Genomic DNA, 21,602 nt, shown 5'->3' with positions numbered 1-21,602 from the left:
TGTTGAGCTTCCACATTTTGGGACTGTTACTAATCTTTTGTTGATTGTTAAGTGTTAGTTTAATTCCACTGTGGTCTGAGAAGATGCTTGGGATGATTTCAGTGCTCTTGAATTGGCTGATGCTGTCTTTGTGGCCTAACATATGGTCTATCCTTGAGAATGATCCATGTGGATTTGAGTAAAATGTGTATTCCAGTTTCTTGGCATGAATGACTCTGCAAATGTCCAATAGTTCTAGTTTACCTATCTCTTCATTTAGCTCCCTTATGTCTTTACTGATTTTCTTTCTGGATGATCTGTCAAGTTGAGAGAGTGGGGTGTTGAAGTCCCCTACTATGATTGTGTTACTATTAATATATTGCTGTAGCTCTTTCAGTAGAAGTTTGATGTATTTAGATGGCTTCTCATTGGGTGCATAGATATTAATAATTGTTAAGTCCTCTTGATTGACTGATTGACTCTGAGCATTAAGTAGTGTCCATTCCTATCTTTTTTAATTTTATCTATTTTAAAGTCTAGTGTGTCAGATATGAGAATAGCTGTTCCTGCCCTTTTTTGTGGGCCATTGGCTTGTATGATAGTTTTCCATCCTTTCACTTTAAGTCTGTGTTTGTCTTGTTGAGTTAGGTGGGTTTCCTGTAGACAACATATTGTTGGGTTGTGTTTTCTGATCCATCTTCCTACTCTGTGTCTTTTAATAGGTGAATTCAGGCCATTGACATTTATTGATATCAAAGATTGAAGATATTTTAACACCATTCTTGTAGCGTTTTATAGTGTTTTGATATATGTCCTAATTGTGGTGGTCTGGTTGTTTATAAGAGACCTTTCAGAACTTCTTTCAGGGCAGGCTTGGTGATGGTTGATTCCTTCAACTGTTGCTTGTCTGAGAAGGTTTTGATGCTTCCATCTAGTCTGAATGACAGTCTAGCAGGATATAGTATTCTTGGCTGAAAGCCTTTCTCATTGAGCACTCGATAGATATCTTGCCATTCTCTTCTGGCCTGTAGTGTTTGTATGGAGAAGTCTGCTGCTAATCATGTGGGTTTTCCTTTGTAGGTGACTCTTTGTTTTTCTCTTGCAGCCTTGAGGATCCTTTCTTTATCCTTATTCCTTTCCAATCTAAGTATGACATGTCTTGGTGTCTTTAGGTCTGGGTTAATTCTGTTTGGGACCCTCTGGGCTTCTTGAATCTTTATGTCTTTGGTGTTGTCTAGACTAGAGAAATTTTTAGCTATTATGGCCTGGAGAATGCTTTCTTCCTCTCCTTCTCTTTCTTCCTAGGAAAGCCAATAATGCGTAATTGTTTCTTTTGAAGTCATCCCATAGGACTCTGTTGTTGTTTTCAGCATCTCTTAATCTCTTTTTGAGATCTCTTACTTCCTTTTTAGTTGTCTCTAATTCATCCTCAATCTTGCTAATTCTGTTTTCAGCCTCATAGATTCTATTCTCTCTGCCCTCTACTGCTTTCTGGAGTTCATCTATTTTGTTGCCCTGCTCTGATACTGTTTTAGCTTGTTCAGCTAGTTGCCTTCTTAACTCAGAGATTTCAGCTTTCAGTTCTCTAATAACCATGAGATAATTAGAATTTTCTTCCATTTTCTCATTTGTTGTTCCTGCATTTCTGATTACAATTTTTTTCAAATTCTTTACTCACTCCTATTATTATTTCCTTAGCTAATGTTTGGATGTTGAACTCGTTGTTTTGTGCTTCACCCTCTGGAGGACTTTTAGGTGGACTCTTGTCCTGGTTCGAGTCTCCAATATTTTTTCTTGTTGTTTTAACCATTTTATATATGTTAACAGTTTTTTCAATCCCTGAGTTGGAGCTCAGTGGTGTAAAAGCCTCTTTTTTTTCTTCCCTGTAGGCTATGGGAGCCTGAGGGCTTTTGAACTATCAATAGGCTTCTTAGCTTAATCACTGACTCCTGACCAAGAGATAAAGCAGGGTGTGGCAGAGATAATCTAGTGGTTATGCAAAGAGACTTTCACAGCCTCTCAGCTATGCCACCGAGGTATAGGTCTTCTCCTGAGTTTCCCGGTTAGATCTCTGTCCCCTGGTGTCCCTCCCTGTTGCTGCTCCAGATTCTGAGGGTAGTAGCAATGGAGACTCAGAGTTGCACTTAGTGAGTCTCTGGGGAGTCCTTTCCTCCCTTCAGCTGTCCCCTTGTTGTGGAGCAGACTGGAGGTGGTGTCTCCACTGATAAACTGTTGAACTGTTAGCAGTCACTTAATCTCTCCTTAGGCCCCTCTCCCCTCTCTGTCACCAGCCACGTGTGTTTGTACTCACGGGTGATTTACTGGGTTCCTGTGGTCATTCTAGTCCTGTCTTGTTTCGGTCCGGGTGGTCTCCTTTGGTATTCCTAGTTGATCCGGGAGAGGAGAGGAGAGGAGAGAAAGTGATCTGCTGCTCGTAGCTCCGCCTCCGGAAGTTGAATCCCTCATTGTAGTCTTAATTTAGATTTATTTTACTGAGTTGAACATTGCATCATATATTTGAGATCCATTGGTGCATTTTTCCTGTGAGTTGTCTCTTCATGTCTTTTGCCAATTTTTCCTTTGGATTTATTACTCATTTATTTATTTCTTTTTAGTGCTAAATAATATTAAATTGTTAGTTGTACCACCGTTTACTTATCCACTCACTTAGTGACGGACATCTTAGCTGTTTCCAAACTATGGAAATTATGACTAAAATTGCTATAATCATTAGCTTGCATATTTATGTGTAGATAGAGGGTTTTCATTTGTTTAAATACCAAGGAATAAGACTGTATAAAAATATTTATTTCTTTCTCCTTCTTCTTTCTTTCTTTCTTTCTTCCTTTTTTTCTTTCGATCTTTCTTTCTTTTTCTTTTCCATCTCTGGGGTTTCACTGCTCTGACATTTTTTTTTCCACATAGAAAGCGAGATAGGGGAGTCTGCACACACAGCCTGCAGGTGAAAAGGGGCTGGGCTGTGTGAGCTCTGAGGGAAGTGGGGAGCAGGGGGGCACTGGGCTCCACAGGGAGGAGCCCCAGAAGCTGGTATCACATCAGGAGAGAGACTGACCTCAGCCCTCCTGGGGGACAGCAGCAGGAAAGGAGCTCCCTGGATGGGTGTGACTCTTGGGGCCCTGAGAGCTGATGGGGTGACTTCTCTGTTTCTCAGGTCCCTGTGATGGTGAGGAGGTGCCAACAGCCCCCTGTTGCCAGGAGGCCCAAGAGCCAGTGTCCTCTGCAGGTGTGGAGCCCTCAGCAGCACTGGAGCCAGGGCCCTCAGTCCGGACAGCAGGGACCCCAGAGGCACAGCTAGCAGAGGCACTTCTTGCTCAGAGCCAGAGGTTCAGAGCTGCACTCCCAGATCCAGCTGTGGAGAAGGCCCTGCGCCCTTCTCTCACCCCTCAGCTGGCCCTCCCCTCCCTGAGGGAGTCCTGCATGGCTTTCTTGGTCTACTGCCTGTTGATGTACCCTTTACTCTTCAGATATATTGCTCTGCTTTTACTCAATTGAAATAAAGTGTGTGTTTGTTCTGAGCTTGTTCACTCACTCCATGGTCCTCAGTGCACCCACAGTTCTCTGCAGCCCTTGCTCTGTTGAGTTTGGAAAGCTCTTTATATATGTTCTGTGAGGGGTCTCTTGGTTTGGGTAGTGGTTTCTTTTGCTGTGAAGAAGCTTTTTAATTTGATGTAGTCCCATAGGTTTATACTTGCCTTAGTCTTCTTTGTAATTGGATTCATTTCATTGTCTTGTTGGTTTTTGATAGCTTTACCTTCAGCTGTTAGCTGTCCCCTTTGTCGATATAAAAAAGCTTCTTCACAGCAAAAGAAACCACTACCCAAACCAAGAGACCCCTCACAGAATGGGAGAAGATCTTTACATGCCATACATCAGACAAGAGTTTAATAACCAACATATATAAAGAGCTTGCCAAACTCAGCAACAAGACAACAAATAACCCCATCCAAAAATGGGGGGAGGACATAGACAGAACCGTCACCACAGAAGAGATCCAAAAGGCCAAGAAACACATGAAAAAATGCTCCAAGTCTCTGATTTTCAGAGAAATGCAAATGAAGACAACAACAAGATACCACTTCACTCCTGTGAGAATGTCATACATCAGAAAAGGTAACAGCAGCAAATGCTGGAGAGGGTGTGGGGTCTAAGGTACCCTCCTACACTGCTAGTGGGAATGTCAATTGGTCCAAACTTTGTGGAGAGCTGTCTGGAGAACTCTCAGAAGCCTAGAAGTAGACCTACCCTATGACCCTGCAATTCGTCTCTTGAGGATGTATCCTAAGGAACCCACCATATCCATCCAAAAAGATCTGTGTACACATATGTTCTTGGCAGCACAGTTTGTAATAGCCAAAACCTGGAAGCAGCCCAGGTGTCCAACAACAGATGAGTGGCTGAGCAAGTTGTGGTATATATACACAATGGAATACTACTCAGCTGTAAAAAATGGTGACTTCACCCTTTTTAGCCTATCTTGGATGGACCTTGAAAAAATCATGTTGAGTGAAATAAGTCAGAAACAGAAGGATGAATATGGGATGATCTCACTCTCAGACCAAAGTTGAAAAACAAGATCAGGAAAGAAGACACAAATTAAATCTGAAATGGAATTGTTGTATCGCACGAAAGTAAAAGACTCTGGGGTGGTGGGTGGGGAGAATAGAGGTCAAAGAGGATTCAGAGGACCTAGTGGGGGTTGTATTGTTATATGGGAAACTAGGGAATGTTATGCATGTACAAACTATTGTCCTTACTGTTGAATGCAAAACATTAATTCCCCAATTAAAAAATGGAAAAAAAGAATAAATACAAAAATAAATGAACAAATAAATAATTTGAAAGGATTATTTGATTGCATATGAAAGGGAAACACTCATGAAATCAGCTAGTAAAACAAAATTTAAGGGTTAGATAGATATTTTCCCTCATGGCAACATTGTCTTGCCATGATTGGAGCCCAGGTTTCTGTTCTGGTCATTACATGGGAGTGACTGAAAGGGGAAGTTTCAAAATGGAAGTCATGGGTCTAATACTTCTCTTTCTCTCTCTCTCTCTCTGTCTCTCACTCGATCCAGCGTTTTCACCCTCTTTCCAGAGGAAAAGAATATAATTGGGGCTGCCATGTTGGTATGAGACCTAGCAATATCTATGATAACGAAAACAGAGCAATTAATGTAACAGTTGGCCAGATGAGTAAGAGTGTGCATGGGGAGGCCCTAGCTCAGTAAAGCAACTAAGGGAGTTGGGCAGTTGCACAACAGGTTAAGAGCACATGGTGCTAGCACAGCTATATACAAGATACTGGGTACTGTACAGCAAACCCTAACAAAAGGACTTTTCAAAGTTAACGCAATTACCAAATAATGTGATGATAACATTAACTATCGATTGTCTTTTTGAACCGTAAGACAGCAGGAACCTCACATCTCCACTATAGAGCCTCTACTTCCCCCAGTCCTGGAACCATTGGATAGGGCCCACTTTCCCGTATGCCTCTCCCAAGCCATATCAAATAATTGTTGTTAAAATTCGGAGGCTCCAGCTGGCCGGGATAGCTTCATGGGAGGGTAACAGAGACGACCAGAGACATAACACTGGGCAGGGAAGCTGTATTTCTTTATTCAGGAACAACGATTCATAAACTAAGACAAACTAATCACCAAACAGAACTCTGCTGTCTCTTTGCGGCGGCGCAAGCACTCTCTCTTACTCTGCAACTCTGGAACTCTCGAAATCTGGAACTCAGGAACTCTGGCGGGGTTCCTTGGGGCGGGGCCAAGTGGGCCCACGAAATTAGCAGGACTGATCCAATTTTATTGGCGGGGGAGATCTAGAACAACCAAATGTAAAGCATACAACAACTCCCCCTTTTCTTTTTAACTTAATGACTACAGTATCAAGGGTGTGGGGTGAACAGAAACCTATATCGTACAGGCATTTTTAAAAAAGAAACTGGCACAAACATGGAGAAACATGCAAGCAAGTAACAAGAACCAGTGTGCTGCCAAGGGAAGGCCTGAGGGGGCCATTTTTGCCTCTGTGGGCAAAACTTTATCAGCTTTAAAAAAACATTTTTTGCCTCTGGGGGGCATACTTTCTTGCCTCTGGGGGGCGTACTTGCCTTGACGGGCATTTGATGGGGGCGGGGAACAGCCTAGAGTCCCAAAGGCAGCTGGCTGCAATTTACTTACTATGAAAAAAAACTTGTTATTAGCATATTTCTAATAGAGAAGGAATTTGAGACTTTTACATATCAACAACGTCTTTTTAACTTTTTGTTACACCCATTCAAGATGGAGACACACCCTAGTTGTACTCAGGAAAGGAAACCTCAGGCATGAGAATAATTAGCATAGCCATTGTGCGATCTACCATTTTTAATAGAGAAGGTAATGGAGAGTTTTACATATCAACAAGTCTATTTAACCTTTTGTTTAGACCAACTTAGTTAAAATATATTGATTGTTAACTAATTTTTACCTCAGACTTTAAATGTAAGTTAATTTTATCTTTATGAGAATTATGTTGAAAAGCTTTTTCATTTAACTTTGTCTAGTAAGAATTTAGCCTTAAAGTTACTGTTTACCAAACTTTAAATATACACATAAACATGGTCATTAATACACAAGGAGAGAAACCTTTGTTACGAAGACATGTCATTTTAAACAGGAATTTAAATCTGTACTGTCTTAGTTGTTGGGCGGGTGCATTGTCCAGTGGTGGTCTCTTGGGAAGCTTCACTTCCAGGAATTGCAGGTTGCGATCTCTGCACAAATCTCTGCGTACTCCAGCTTGTCTGCCTTCAGAACGGACCGGCAGCTGGAGATCTCCTGTGCCCAGTTTTGGCAGGGAGCCCAGGGGTCCGGGAGGTCCGGGATCGTTCCAGAATTCATAGCAAGAGGGCGGGCAGGCCAGCTTTGTGGAAGGCGTGGGCCTAGGTGCCCAGGGGTGGCGGCCATGATAGGCTGCCACGGCCCTGCCCCATGGCCCTGTCATGTCCGCTGCCCTGCTCGCAGTGGCCAAGCAAAGTGGAGGGATCACACGTCCAGTGCCCTACGCCACGCGGTGGAGAGCCAGCTCCTGTGGGCTGGCCTGCGTGCTGGCATTGGGCTCCTGCGTGCTGCGTCAGGCTCCTGCGTGTTGGCGTTGAGCTCCAGCGTGGTGGCATCAGGCTCCTGCGTGGTGGCACTGGGCTCCTGCGTGCTGGCGTCAGCCTCCAGCGGGCTGGCGTCAGCCTCTTGAGGGCTGCGGGGATGTGGGGCTGTGGGCGAGGTGCGTGGGGTTGTCTGGGCGCAGCCGGCTGGCTGGCTGTTTAACCAGGTGGAAACAGCAGCTCCACACCTTGCCTCCCACCCGCTGGCTATTCCCGCTGGCTGTTCTGAGTTTGCCCGCGAGTGGAAACCACAGAGTGATCCAGAGATAAATGTTTCAGAAACAGAAAAACAGTCTCATGAAGAAAGAGCAGAGGCCTTTGGAGATCTCTTCACAAGCAGAAGAGAAGGCCATAGTGTATAGGTAGCCAAATTGTCTTTACTTATCTGAGAGATGTGCAGGTCAGGTCCACGTGGGCGCCATTTGTTGTTAAAATTTGTAGGCTCTAGCCCGGCTAGCTCAGTCGGTAGAGCATGAGACTCTTAATCTCAGTGTGGTGGGTTTGTGGCCCACGTTGGGGGCCATTTGTTGTAAAAATTCAGAGGCTCCAGCTGGCCGGGATAGCTTCATGGGCGGGTAACAGAGACGACCAGAGACATAACACTGGGCAGGGAAGCTGTATTTCTTTATTCAGGAACAACGATTCATAAACTAAGACAAACTAATCACCAAACAGATCTCTGCTGTCTCTTTGCGGCGGCACAAGCACTCTCTCTTACTCTGCAACTCTAGAACTCTCGAACTCTGGAAGTCTGGAACTCAGGAACTCTGGCAGGGTTATTTGGGGCGGGGCCAAGCGGGCCCACTAAATTAGCAGGACTGATCCAATTTTATTGGCAGGGGAGATCTAGAACAACCCAATGTAAAGCATACAAAAAATATATTGTATCTGCCAATCACAACCTAACCAACACAATGATTGCCACCTCAACATGCTTCACTTCAGACTGTGTCCAGAGACTTCACATGTGGAATGACAACCCTTCAGCTTCATTACTCGGGTGAGACCTTTCCTTTCATAGTAGACTCTAATTCTGTCCCAGGTGGTTCACTTTCTAACAAACTCCAAAACCTAGATATACACCAGTTTCTGTGAGAGAGAGCATATCTTCTCACGTATCCGTAAACTACTGCAAAATATATACCTGAAAGCAGAAGTACACTAGAGTTTGCAGTGAGTACCCCCCTAATACTTCCTTGCCACTATTCCAAGCTTTGGGTCCATGATTGCTCAACAATTTGTTTGGCTTTGTATGTTAACTCTCTTTTCAGTCACCAGGTTCCAGATGTCATCAGGATGCCGGCCAGGCTTCCCTGGACTGAAGACCCCACCAATGTGTTCTGGAGCTCCGCTTCCCTAGAGACCCACCCTACTAGGGAAAGAGAGAGGCAGACTGGGAGTATGGACCGACCAGTCAACACCCATGTTCAGTGGGGAAGCAATTACAGAAGCCAGACCTTCTACCTTCTGCAACCCACAATGACCCTGGGTCCATGCTCCCAGAGGGATAAAGAGTGGGAAAGTTATCAGGGGAGGGGATGGGTTATGGAGATTGGGTGGTGGGAATTGTGTGGAATTGTACCCCTCCTACCCTATGGTTTTGTTAATTAATACTTTCTTAAATTAAAAAAAAAAAGAGCACATGGTGCAAAGTGCAAGGACTGGTGTAAGAATCCTGGTTCTTGCCCCCCTCCACTGACCACCTGCTGGGAGGTCTCTTCACAGTAGGTGAAGCAGGTCAACAAGTGTTTATCTCTCTCTCCTCCTCTTTGTCTTCCCCGTCCTTATATTTATCTCTGTCCTATCCAACTACAACAACATCAATAACAACACTAGTAAAAAATCATAAAATCCAATAATAATAACCATAACAATGTTAAACAACAAAGGCAACAAAGGGAAAAAATACAGCCTCCACTAGTTGTGGATTTGTGGTGCAGGCACTGAGCCCCAGTAATAACCCTGGAGGCAACAAAACAAAAGAAAACAATCGACAATAGCAATAAACAAATAAGCATATATGCATATATTTTGCAAAATATGCAGAGATAAAAATCTCTGAAACAGACTGTCTATATTCATGAACTGATAGGCTGAGCAGTGCTAAAATGGGAGTTCTCAAACTGATTCTCAAATTCTTAGTGGGATTAAATGTACTTTGTAACTGTAGTTCAGTTTTCTCTCCAAGAGGGTTGGATCATTGCACTCTCAGAAAAAAATATGACAATGATTTTCTGAAGGAATCACATCATCACTTTTGACTTTTTTTTTGTTAAACTTATAGATTTGAAATGATGTTTCATTTTAGTTTTTTTTTTTTTGCCTCCAGGGCTAATGCTTGTGTTGGTGCCACTGTTCCTGTTGGCCATCTTTTTCCATTGTTGTTGGACAGGACAAAGACAAGTAGAGAGAGGAGGGGAAGAAGAGAGGGGGAGAGAAAGGTAGACAGATGGAGAGACCTGCTTCACCAGTTGTGAATCGACCCCCATGCAGGTGGGGACCCAGGGGCTCAAACTGGGATCCTTGTGCTGGTCCTTGTGCTTTGCACTGTGTGGGCTTATCCTGGTGTGCTAATGCCAAGACCCATCATTGTAGTTTTAATTTAGATTTATTTTTACTAAGTTGAACATTGCTTCATATATTTGAGATCCATTGGTGCATTTTCCCATGAGCTGTCTGTTTATGTCTTTTGCCAAATTTTCCTTTGGATTTATTAGTCATGTATTATTTTCTTTTTTGTGCTAAATAATATTTAATTACTAGTTGTACCACAGTTTATTTATTCACTCACTTAATTGTTGGGTAGTATGCCAGCTCCCCCTGGCTTCTGCTTAACCATATGCCTATACAGGGATTGATCTGATCCCATTAAAAGCTTTGGTCTATTTACATAAATCACTTTTACATTTACATAAAGCACCACACTCCCTCCAGGGCATTGGTGGTTTAGTGGTAGAATTCTCACCTGCTCCACCCCCTCTCCTTGTCACACCCTGATCTTCCACCAATCACTTTTTGCTCCACCCTATTTATGTCACATCCTGTTTCCACCCTACTTGGAGAGTAGAAAAACAGCTGCTCTTCTGATTAAAGACACTTGGAAATAGCTTTCCGGCTCCGAGAGTTCCAGAGTGTATCTCCTGCGAAGTTAGTGCAGCACAAGTTCCTGATCCCTCTCCCACGCAGCAGCCTAGATCAGCTCCTGTTGAGTTCTCTCCAATCCAGAGAGCACTATCTCAGGAAGAAGCACCCTCAGGCTATCCCGGCATCTGGCGCCCGGAACAGGGACACGTAAGCAGCAGATTTACAAGAAGACATCCTAGATAAGCACACACCTTTTGGGTATCTGCAATATTGTGTTAAAGCACTGTGATTTTTTTCTTTCTTATTGTTTTCCTGAGATCTCTCCACCATGTAAAGTCTTTTCCAAATTCTGCATTCTTTTTCCAGTATACAATTTTTATATATCTGGGACATTTTTCTCGGGGCTGCACCTTATATGCTGTTGATCATCATAGCAGCTTTTAAGGGATATATAGGGCAACCTCTCAAAAGACTTAAGGACCTAGAGGCTGAGGTCCAAGAGATAAAGGAAGTGATCATAGAACTTAACCAGCACCTTAAAAACAAGAAGAAGCAAAGGCCTGTCGTGATCCTGTTTTGGCATCTTGCCCTGAGGCCCCTATTTTGCCAGACACGTGTCCGAATTCTCCTTTTGACTCCACAGCCATTTCTTCGGCCACCCCCATTTTGGAAGACACATGTCCGGAACCTCATGCTGCCTCCACGGCTGCTTCTTCGCCCTCCCCCGTATTGACAGACACATGTCCGAATTCTCCTGTAGCCTCCAAAACCACTTCATCCGCCGCTTGTCCAGAAGTTTCCACTTCGGTGACTCCTCCTACTGCTACACACTTATCAGAGCAAGTCCACACATTTCCGGTCAATGTTGCCCCCAATAGACAAAAAGCTTAGGCCTGGTATCCATATTCCGCCACAGACCTGAAGGAACTACGCCAGGCTATCAAGGATGACGGTATTCAAGCCCCATGGACCAGGTCCATTTTACAAGGCCTGCTTCAGAACCTTAATACCCCCCAAGATTGGAGGGATGTAACTCGTGCTATGCTCCCAGGCCCCCTCTTCCTGAAATGGGAGGCATTCTTTCGCGACGAATGTTTACAACAATAGCGGAAAAATATTCAAAATCAGCCAGAGGGGAATTTTGATGCATTGTTTGGAACAGGCCAATTAGAAACAGGGATTCAACAGGTAGAAGCCAGTTTCCACTGGGGTATTTTGATCAGGTACGCCTGTGTGCATTTAAAGTATGGGAGCGATTAACACCACCTATGGGAGCGGCCTCAGCCCCCATTCTCTGCCTTCAACAAGAACCTGATGAATCCCTCTCTAAATTCATTGCCAGGTTCCAGTGGAGTTTGGAAAGGAAGATTTATAATCCTGATGCTCGTTTTCTCCTCCTGTGATCCATAGTCTGGGATGGAGTGCTTCCGCATTTTCGACAGGCCTGTATCACTCTTAAAAACGAACACCCAGATACTTGGATTATAGCTACACAGGATCTCAGATCAAGCTCTTTTCAAGGACCTATGTTACAGGCCTATGCAGCTACCTTACATAAGCAAAAAGGGGCTTGCTTTCAGTGCAGTCGCCAAGGCCATTGGCGTAACCAATGTCCAGAAAATAGACCGTGACCCCGCCTCCAGTCAGGGCAACCCCGCCTCCAGACAGGGAATCAGAGACCACGAATGCCTTGTTCCAGATGCCAGAAAGGATTTCACTGGAGGAGAGACTGTTGGTCAAGGTTCCATAGGAACGGCACGCCTCTGCCAAATGTAAACAGGGATTTAAACAAGGTGTGGGGCTTCCCTTAGCCCCGCCCCCAAGAGGGAAGGAAGCAGGTCGCCTGCTTGGTGCTGTGCCCTTCTTCTACAAACAAAAGCCCAGCTTGGGACCCAATCCGTCACTACACCCACAACGCCAAGTAACAATAACAAAGGGTGAGCAGAAGGAGGAACCCGCGGTATGTGGGAACTTCCAGCATAGAAATAACCTGCTGGAGCAAGAGAACAGCTCGAATTCGGAGCCTGAGATTTTATGGACCACCCCTGTTTTAGAAAGGGGTCACCCAACTATGACAGTAAAGATCGGTAATATTCCTTTTAAGTGTTTGATTGACATGGGAGAAGATAAGACAATATTAAGACAAGCAGAGGTTCCCCAGAGTTGGGAACTCCTCCCGGGACCACGCTTACATGGTGATGGATGATTGACTCAGGCATTCCGCACACGAGATTCCCTTGTGTGGGAAGATCCAGAAGGGACTACCGGACGCTTTCAGCCTTTAATAGCTGATATAAGCACCAATTTATTGGGAAGAGACTTGCTGGAATCTTTAGATGTAGTGATATCCTCAGACACCTCTACAGGACACCACACTCACTCCTGTGAGACTGCTAGACCCAACCAGCACCCCCAATACTAACTGCCACTGTTTGTAACAGAACTCCCTGCTTAGATTGGCTTTCTAATGAGCCTGTCTGGGTGGAACAGTGGCCTTTGCCTAGGGAGAAGCTACAAATTTTAAAAGAACTCATCCAAGAGCAGTTATCCTTGGGACACATTTGTCATTCTCGGAGCCCATGGAATACTCCAGTCTTTGTGAATAAAAAGCGCTCAGGAAAATGGCACCTCCTCCAAGATCTTCATGCAGTTAATAAAATCATGCAGGTTTGGGGCTCCCCGCAAAGGGGTTTGCCTCTTGCTTCCACAATTCCCACAGGAATTCCAATCATAGCTATTGATATACAGGATTGTTTTTTCTCTATTCCCTTACACCCACAAGATTGTAAACGTTTTGCTTTCTCTGTTCCTTCTATTAATAATGCCAGCCCTGCCGACAGATTTGAATGGGTGGTACTGCCCCAGGGCATGGCTAATAGTCCTACTATTTGTCAAGAGGCTGTTAAATCTGCCCCTTTTCCATATATTCATAAGGGCCTTAAGGTTTTTCGTTATATGGATGACGTGTTAATATGGGGAGAATTAGATACAGATCTCTCCGCCCTACGTGATTTTCTAATCCCTGCCTTAAAGAGAAGTGGACTTAATGTAGCTCCTGAGAAAATACAGCTAATTCCTCCAATATCTTTCTTAGGCTCAGAGATTACCCTAACGCAGATTCGTCCTTTAAAACCTTGTGTTACTTTTCCTTCTCATGTCACTCTTGCTTCTTTACAAAGTTTTCTTGAAATTTGAATTGGCTTAGGCAGTATCTTTATCTGCCTACGAGCTGCCTGCAACAACTGTTCGATCTGTTAAAAGGAAACAAACAGCCCTCCTCAAAGCGTATGTTAACCCCCGAAGCCTCCTTGGCACTGGAAAAAGTTAACCAAGCTCTCCAGGACATGCACCTCGTTCGGTTCTCCCCCTCCTCTCCAGTAAATCTTCTAATCTTTAACTCCACCCCCACGGTAGTGGGGGCATTGTGGCAGGAACATGGCATTCTCGAATGGCTTCATATGCCAGTAGGCGGAGCTCCAAGACTCCTTACCGAGATTGATGCCTTAGCATTTATGGTTCGCCAAGGAAGAAACAGATCGGTTCAGGTCTTAGGAAGGGAACCAGATTCAATCATTCTTCCTTTTTCTCTCACAGATACAGAATGGCTCATACGCCACCATTCTCGTTTTGCCATAAGTTTAATGGGTTTTCCAGGACAATTAGATAATCATTTTCCCTCTGATAATTTGATAGCTTCTTTACCTCTGTTACCTCTACTAGTACCTAAACTTTTCTCTCGAGATCCCATCACCCCTGCTCCTACAGTGTTCACTGATGGTGGAAAAAAGGGAGCTGCTGCCCTTATATATTATCCAGACCAGCAATGCCCCAAACCTCTCTTTACTGAACTTCCTGATAATTCCCCTCAGTACAAAGAACTTTATGCTGTTTTCCTTGCATTAAAAGTTGTACCAGAACCCTTCAACCTTTTTTCTGACAGTGTGTATACTGTTAACTTACTTCCATGGCTTGCTCTTATGTAACAATTGATGACAACCCGCTTTCTCTTCTTTTAATTCAAATTGCCTCTATGCTCTGTTTTCGAACCCAACCACTGTATGTTCAGCACCTACGTTCCCACAGCCCTCTTCCTGGTCCCCTGTCCGAAGGGAATGCTGCAGCCGACCACCTTGCCTCCACAGGAATTCTCCTAGCCTCTGTCTCTAATCCTGCTGACTTTCATTCCCTAACCCATGTTAATCTTAAAGGTCTTCGAGCTCGATTTCCTGATATTCCTCTGCCACAGTTAAAACGTATTCTTACTACATGTTCCTCCTGTGCAGGTCTAATCAAAACACCTGCTATTCAAACTCTGGGGGTTAATCCTCGAGGTTTAAAAGCCAATGATCTTTGGCAAATTGATGTTACCCACATACCCAACTTTGACAAATAAAAAGATGTGTTCATCTCAATTGATACCTTCTCTAAGTTTATGTGGGCTACAGCTCAGACTGGAGAAAACTCAAAAAAGCTTATAAGCCATATGCTCTCCGGTTTTATTGTACTGGGATTACCTCTTTCACTTAAAACAGATAATTGACCTACTGTTACCATCAAACAATTTAAAGACTTTTGTTCCCTCTGGAACATTACTCATACTAAGGCATTCCGTATAATCCACAGGGACAAGGCATTGTTGAGAGGGCCCATCAAACTCTTAAGGCTCAATTAAATAAAGAAAAAGGGGAAATGTCCCCCCCTAATATCCAGCTGGCAAAAGCCTTAACTACATTAAATCTCTTTAATATTTACAAAAACTCAGACCAACCTCCTATTATTCTTCATTGGCAAACACCACCCACCCTCTCAGCTATTAAAGTCAAATGGAAAGACCCACTTGATAAAATTTGGAAAGCACCTGACCCCCTGTTGACTATGGGGAGGGGTTTCGCATGCATTTTTCCACAAAATTACTCCAAGCCTGTTTGGGTTCCTGCCCGCCATGTCCGGCAATACCCACATGATGGCGCTGATATCCCTGAAGAACAAGAAACACTGCAAGAAGACTGGCTGCAAGAGGACTGGCTGCAGGATGCACCCCAGGATCCATAATAGAGCATGGTAGAATCAAAAAAATCTGATTCACAGAACTCTTCCCCCCGCCCCCTGAATGTCTTATGCTATGACTGGCCAGTTGTGTTTTTGTGAGTGAGTGAGTGAGTGAGTGAGTGAGTGAGTGAGTAAAAAAAAAAAAAATTGAGTGAGTTGAGTGACCAAAATTTTTGTACAACCCATTGTGCTCAGAGTACTCTGAAAGTTAACTGACTTTATATAAAATGGCTGGACGCAGCCATGGTTTCTGGAGACATCCAGAAACAGTCCAAAAATTGTTCATTCCTCTTTTTGATTTCTTTTTTAAGTCTTGATATAAATATGAAATGTTTTAGTCTTAAACTGTGAGTAAAGATGGTTCAATTATGACAGTAGATCTAAATTCGCATTTGAAATGATATGTCTTATTAACAAGTTTTTCTCCTCCTGTGTGTTTCAAGTTTGGTAAACATTAACTTAATGGTTAAAGTGTAACTTTGAAGCTACATTCTTACCAGGAGAGGTAAAATCAATTCATTAAAGTAACTGAGTGTTTAAGGTAAAACTCTAAATATTCAATGTGACAATTCATCATCTCCTAAGTTAAAATACAAATCCTCTATACAGGACATTTTTGGAGGGCCCCCAAAAATGTCCTGTAAACTATCTTGTGGAAATTAATCCACAACAAATTTGGCATCCATCTGACATTGTAAATGTACAAAAAAAAATTGTCACTAAAATGTGCTAACTCTCTAGTAACCTGAGTTTGCTTAAAAACCCAATGTAAAATTAGTTAAGAATCAATATATGGTATGAAAATTTTGCTATACAGAGACTGCTACATGAGGTCACATAAGATGACCTTTACATGAAATTATAAAGATACTGAAACCAATTATAATCATTGAGTTATCAATTGTAGTAAACTTCTAATTTGTTACAAAGTTTTTTCATAAGTAATTGACTACAGCTATGACAAGCCTTCGCATAAAGAAGCATCTGCTCATATAGAATCCCCAGAAATCCATCCTGGACCCCTGACCTCTGACATCACCCACAATTACAGCATCCCCCGAAACCCATGATGTGACCTGACACGATCTGGAGAACCTGATTCACAGACTCCAAAGGACAAGACTTTCCTACTGCTTTTCTCTCAACCATCGGTGTCTGCTCCTCCTTCTTCTGTTTCACCCATCATGTTTTGGCGGTTCCAGGTCACTCTCTACAGAGAAGAAAAGTTCCAGTGGCTGTCCTTCTCCATCAAGATAGACGTGTGGCATTTATTTCCTGGCCATTGACATTGGACTGATGCTTCTATAAGAACTTGCTGGACACTCCCTTTATACTGCTGGACTTCTTGAAGAATGACTGTAGCAGTTCATAGAACTTTCCGCCAGCTGACTCAGGATTTTGCAATGCCAGATCACCCCTCTAGTCCCTCGGCTTATAAGGCCCCCACTCCTCCACCCATCAGGCTCACTCTGTCTCTTGCTACTCTTACTTATCCCTCCCTGTCTTGTGCTAGTTCTTTTTGAAGACACTTACACGCTATCATTCTGCTTTCTTCCCAACAGGTTTCTGTTCACCCCTACACTGCTATTCCCCTGACAGAGATGAAGCCTTTTACAGACATTGACTCAGTCATATATGGCCATTAAGTAAGAGGGAGATGTTGGGGAATTGTGAGGATATGGTTGAGCTTGGAAGGGCTTGAGCCTGAGGGGAGGGTCAATCCTGTTAGTCTCTCTCTCTACGTAGAGGTTGAGCAAGGAGGGACAGTAGAACCCCAAAAATTGTGCCTCTTATCAGTCTCCCTGCCTCACAAAGTGCCCCACACTCCTGATACTATGGCAAATAGTTAAAAAGAAAGGGGGAGATGTTGGGTAGTATGCCAGCTCCCCCTGGCTACTGCTTAACCATATGCCTATATAGGGATTGATCTGATCCCATTAAAAGCTTTGGTCTATTTACATAAATCACTTTTACATTTACATAAAGCACCACACTCCCTCCAGGGCATTGGTGGTTTAGTGGTAGAATTCTCACCTGCTCCACCCCCTTTCCTTGTCACATCCTGATCCTCTCCTTGTCACACCCTGATCTTCCACCAATCGTTTTTGCTCCACCCTATATCTATGTCACATCCTGTTTCCACCCTACTTGGAGATTATAAAAACAGCTGCTCTTCTGATTAAAGACACTTGGAAATTGCTTTCCAGCTCCGAGAATTCCAGAGTGTATCTCCTGCGAAGTTAGTGCGGCTCAAGTTCCTGATCCCTCTCCCACGCAGCAGCCTAGATCAGCTCCAGTTGAGTTCTCTCCAACCCAGAGAGCACTAGCTCGGGAAGACGCACCCTCAGGCTATCCCGACACTTAGTGATGGACATCTGAGCTGTTTGCAAACTTTGGATATTATGACTAAAATTGCTGTAACCACTGCATGGTGCAGATTTGTGTAGATAGAGGGTATTAGTTCATTTGTGTAAATACCAAGGAGTGAAATTGTATAAATATGCTTCTTCCTTTCTCTCTCTCTCCTCCTTCCTTCTTTCCTTCCTTCCTTCCTTCTTTCCTTCCTTCTTTCCTTTCTTCCTTCTTTTCTTCCATTCTTTCTTTCTTTTCCATCTCGGGGGTTTCACTGCTCTGACATTTTTTTCCACATAGAAAGAGAGATAGGGGCCAGGTGGTGGTGGCCATGGTTGAGCGCACAGGTTACAATGTGCAAGGACCTGGCTTTGAGCCCCCAGTCCCTACCTGAGTCCCTTTTGCTGAGGGCAAAGGGCTTGAACATAGGTCCTTGTACATTATAACATGTACACTCAGTCACATGCGCCACCACCTGCCCTTCGCTGTTTCTTTTTATACCTAAGCAGAATAACTCTTGCACCTTCATTGTGTTGATCTGTGAAGGCGAGGTGTCCAAATATTAATCAGCTCTGCTAGTCACACACAACCGTCACAAAGCCACAAGAGGCCAAGTGTTCTGAAAAGTTTGAATTCAAGAGATTTCTTGGCCTCAGATCTTTCCCTTACTGCTTTTAGCTGATATCCTAACTTCTTTAATCCAGGTACATTGCAGAATCATGAAGTGTGATAATTCCTGTAGAAAACAGGACAGTGTGGGAGACAGAGAGGGAGAGACACCACAATGCCTGTGACCATCCCTGTGCCTAGAACAGGCCCATCCTGTATGAGTGTGTTTGCTGCCAGCCCACAGATCACATGTCCATCTCACTGTGTTTGTGTTGTGTGTGTGTGTGTGTGTGTGTCCCATGAGGGACCAGATCTGGCTACAGGGAACCCAGGTGTTAACAGGCACATAGCTGGGGACATTTAATCTCCTTAGGAGACTGGGGTTCCTGAGAGGCTCCTGACTACTCCAGAGTCATCTTAATAATAAGGAAGTTCAGCATCTGCCCCAGGAATATGCCCTCATGGGTGGACCCTGGCTGCACCCCATACCTCCAGGGGCTGTGGAGTGTCTGTAGTCATCACTGTGTGTGTGTGGCATGCGGTGGAGTGTAAACTGTCATCAGCACATATAGCCATTGTGAGGGGGGGAAGATCTCTGAGGAGAAGCCCAGGTCAGAGGGCACAGGAAGTGACATCGCCTCCCTTTGCTAGACCAACTGACTTGGAACCCTGGTCACTGGGCAACCACATTCTGTCTACAGACCCTTGCCCAGTTCACTTAGCTCTCAGAGCTGAGAGAAAGATGCTCTCTACCATGAGACACCCTGCTGAGGATGGCCTGAAGAATGGCCTCCGAGGAGGCAGAAGGACTCGGTTCAGAGTCTGGCTGAGGGATCAGTGTAGAAGCCTCTGCTGTTGCTGCTGCAAGGCTCCTAGGGAAACACAGGTACCAGAGTGGTGTCCATATTTAGCCACAACTCAGATGATGGCAGGACAGACATTTCCCCTATGAGTGTATGTGTGTGTGTGTGTGTGTGAGAGAGAGAGAGAGAGAGAGAGAGAGAGAGAGAGAGAGAGAGGGAGAGGGAGAGGGAGAGGGAGAGGGAAAAGGAGAGGGAGAGGGAGAGGGAGAGGGAGAGGGAGAGGGAGAGGGAGAGGGAGAGGGAGAGGGAGAGAGAAAGAGATAGTTTGTGTGTGTGTGTGTGTCCTTCCCGGAGAAGGAGGGAGGGTCTGGTCATACAACAGGTCAAGGCAGGCAGGCAGTATTTATTGGGAGGGCTGGGTGGCTCCTACTTCCCGAGGTCCATGTTCACCTTGGAAGAGTCTGTCCCCCTTCCTGGATGCAGGTCTGAGCAGACAGTGCTGGGCTGAGGTAGAGCAGTGTCCAGGCCAGTGTGCAGGGCTGGAAGGCTATGACACTCTGGTCTCTGTTTCTGCAGAGATCTCAGTCCGGGTACTTGGAGGAGGTCTCCAGTGTGCACTGTGACTCCCTGTCTGAGGAAGAGTGGCCTCAGGGGACAGAATCCTGGGAGCAACTGAGATCCAGGAGGAGGCTGCTGTCCCTGGACACGTCCTCAGAAGGCTCCGTGGATGACCAGGGGGAACCTCCTGCCCAGACAGCAGAGAATGTCCTCCCCCAGGGCTGCGTGCAGTTGGTAGTGGGGAGCAGCCCTCTGTATAGTGACATCCTGCTCCATGAGCCCCCAAGGGACCTGTGTGTTCTGGACACACAGCCTGCAGGTGAGAGGGGGTTGGGCTGTGTGAGCTCTGAGGGAAGTGGGGAGCAGGGGGGCACTGGGCCCCACAGGGAGGAGCCCCAGAAGCTGGTATCACATCAGGAGAGAGACTGACCTCAGCCCTCCTGGGGGACAGCAGCAGGAATGGAGCTCCCTGGATGGGTGTGACTCTTGGTGCCCCGAGAGCTGATGGGGTGACTTCTCTTTCTCAGGTCCCTGGGATGGTGAGGAGGTGCCAACAGCCCCCTGTTGCCAGGAGGCCCAAGAGCCAGTGTCCTCTGCAGGTGTGGAGCCCTCAGCAGCACTGGAGCCAGGACCCTCAGCCCGGACAGCAAGGACCCCAGAGGCACAGCTAGCAGAGGCACTTCTTGCTCAGAGCCAGAGGTTCAGAGCTGCACTCCCAGATCCAGCTGTGGAGAAGGCCCTGCGCCCTTCTCTCACCCCTCAGCTGGCCCTCCCCTCCCTGAGGGAGTCCTGCATGGCTTTCTTGGTCTACTGCCTGTTGATGTGCCCTATACTCTTCAGATATATTGCTCTGCTTTTACTCAATTGAAATAAAATGTGTGTTTGTTCTGAGCTTGTTCACTCACTCCATGGTCCTCAGTGCACCCACAGTTCTCTGCAGCCCTTGCTCTGTTGAGTCACACAGAGTTTTTTAGACCCCACAGGAAATCCGGGACTCAGAGCATCCACCCCAGTCCATCTGCCCACCCTGCAGCTCCTCCTTAGCTTCTGTCCAGCTGCAGGGCCACCACCACAGCCCACCTGCATGCCCAACCATCCTCCATGGCCCAGTCCCTACCCTGCTACTCAACAGCTGGACCCTGAACATCTGGAGGGTGTGTGGGCCTCCTGGCAACATCTGGAGGGTGTGTGGAAGGTGAACTGGCAGAGCAGCCAGTGCATAAATGTAAAGGAAAGAAGTTTTGATGAGAGCAATTAAGTTGTCTTTAATCAAATGGTCACAAGATTTTCTTAAATTAAGAAGTATGGTAGTCAGGCGGTAGCACAGAGGGTTAAGCGCAGGTGGCACAAAGCTCAGGGACTGCCTTAAGGATCTTGGTTGGAGCCCCTGGCTCGCCCACCTGCAGGGGAACCTCTTCATAGGTGGTGAAGCAGATCTGCAGGTATCTATCTTTCTCTCACCCTCTCTCTTCCCCTCCTCTCTCCATTTCCTTCTGTCCTATCCAACAACAATGATATCAATAACAATAATCAATACAACAATAAAAACAAGTGCACTAAAAGGGAATAAATGAACTTTTTTAAAAGTATATATAAAAACATAACTAAACTACTCTAACCTAAATAATTTTCAAGTATCCTGGATGCTGTATTAGTCTATAAAACCTGAGGGTTTTGTGTGCTAATATAGAAAAGAAATAAGGAAATAGCTCTTGGGGTGGTAATGCTCCTGGTTAAGCACACACATTACAGTGTGCAAGGGCCCAGGTTCTAGCCCCTGGTCTCTACCCGCTTGAGTTAAGCTTTAGGAGTAGTGAAGCAGAGGCACAGGTATCTCCCCCTCTCTCTTTTAATTGACTAATTCTCTGGTAGAGAAGAAAGAAATTGAGGAGGGAGGGGGAGATAGGGAGAGAGACAGAGACAAAACTACAGCTCTGCCTGACCACTCCTGAAGTCTCCCCCCTGCAGGTGGGAACCAGGAGCGTGAGCCTGTG

General features: G+C 45.1%; 1 protein-coding gene across 1 annotated transcript; it reads left to right on the top strand.

Moving 5' to 3' along the window:
- Nucleotides 1-19,001: 19,001 nt before the first annotated feature.
- Nucleotides 19,002-20,476, top strand: LOC132533534 (uncharacterized). The gene is made up of 3 exons (XM_060175722.1): nucleotides 19,002-19,133; nucleotides 19,627-19,927; nucleotides 20,136-20,476. Exons 1-3 carry the CDS (start codon nucleotides 19,002-19,004, stop codon nucleotides 20,474-20,476), a joined length of 774 nt encoding a protein of 257 aa, XP_060031705.1.
- Nucleotides 20,477-21,602: the final 1,126 nt, after the last annotated feature.

This window comes from Erinaceus europaeus, chromosome 16, assembly GCF_950295315.1.
Source record: "Erinaceus europaeus chromosome 16, mEriEur2.1, whole genome shotgun sequence".
In the NCBI taxonomy this organism is placed as follows: domain Eukaryota; kingdom Metazoa; phylum Chordata; class Mammalia; order Eulipotyphla; family Erinaceidae; genus Erinaceus; species Erinaceus europaeus.
This window is presented reverse-complemented; position numbering and strand designations above follow the sequence as displayed.

Excerpts from the sequence above, each read along its gene's own strand:
- LOC132533534 (XM_060175722.1), top strand. The coding sequence starts at position 19,002 with ATGAGACACCCTGCTGAGGATGGCCTGAAGAATGGCCTCCGAGGAGGC. Across the intron at positions 19,134-19,626 it reads AGGCTCCTAGGGAAACACAG|AGATCTCAGTCCGGGTACTT; the intron begins GTACCAGAGTGG and ends CTGTTTCTGCAG. Across the intron at positions 19,928-20,135 it reads TCTGGACACACAGCCTGCAG|GTCCCTGGGATGGTGAGGAG; the intron begins GTGAGAGGGGGT and ends TCTCTTTCTCAG.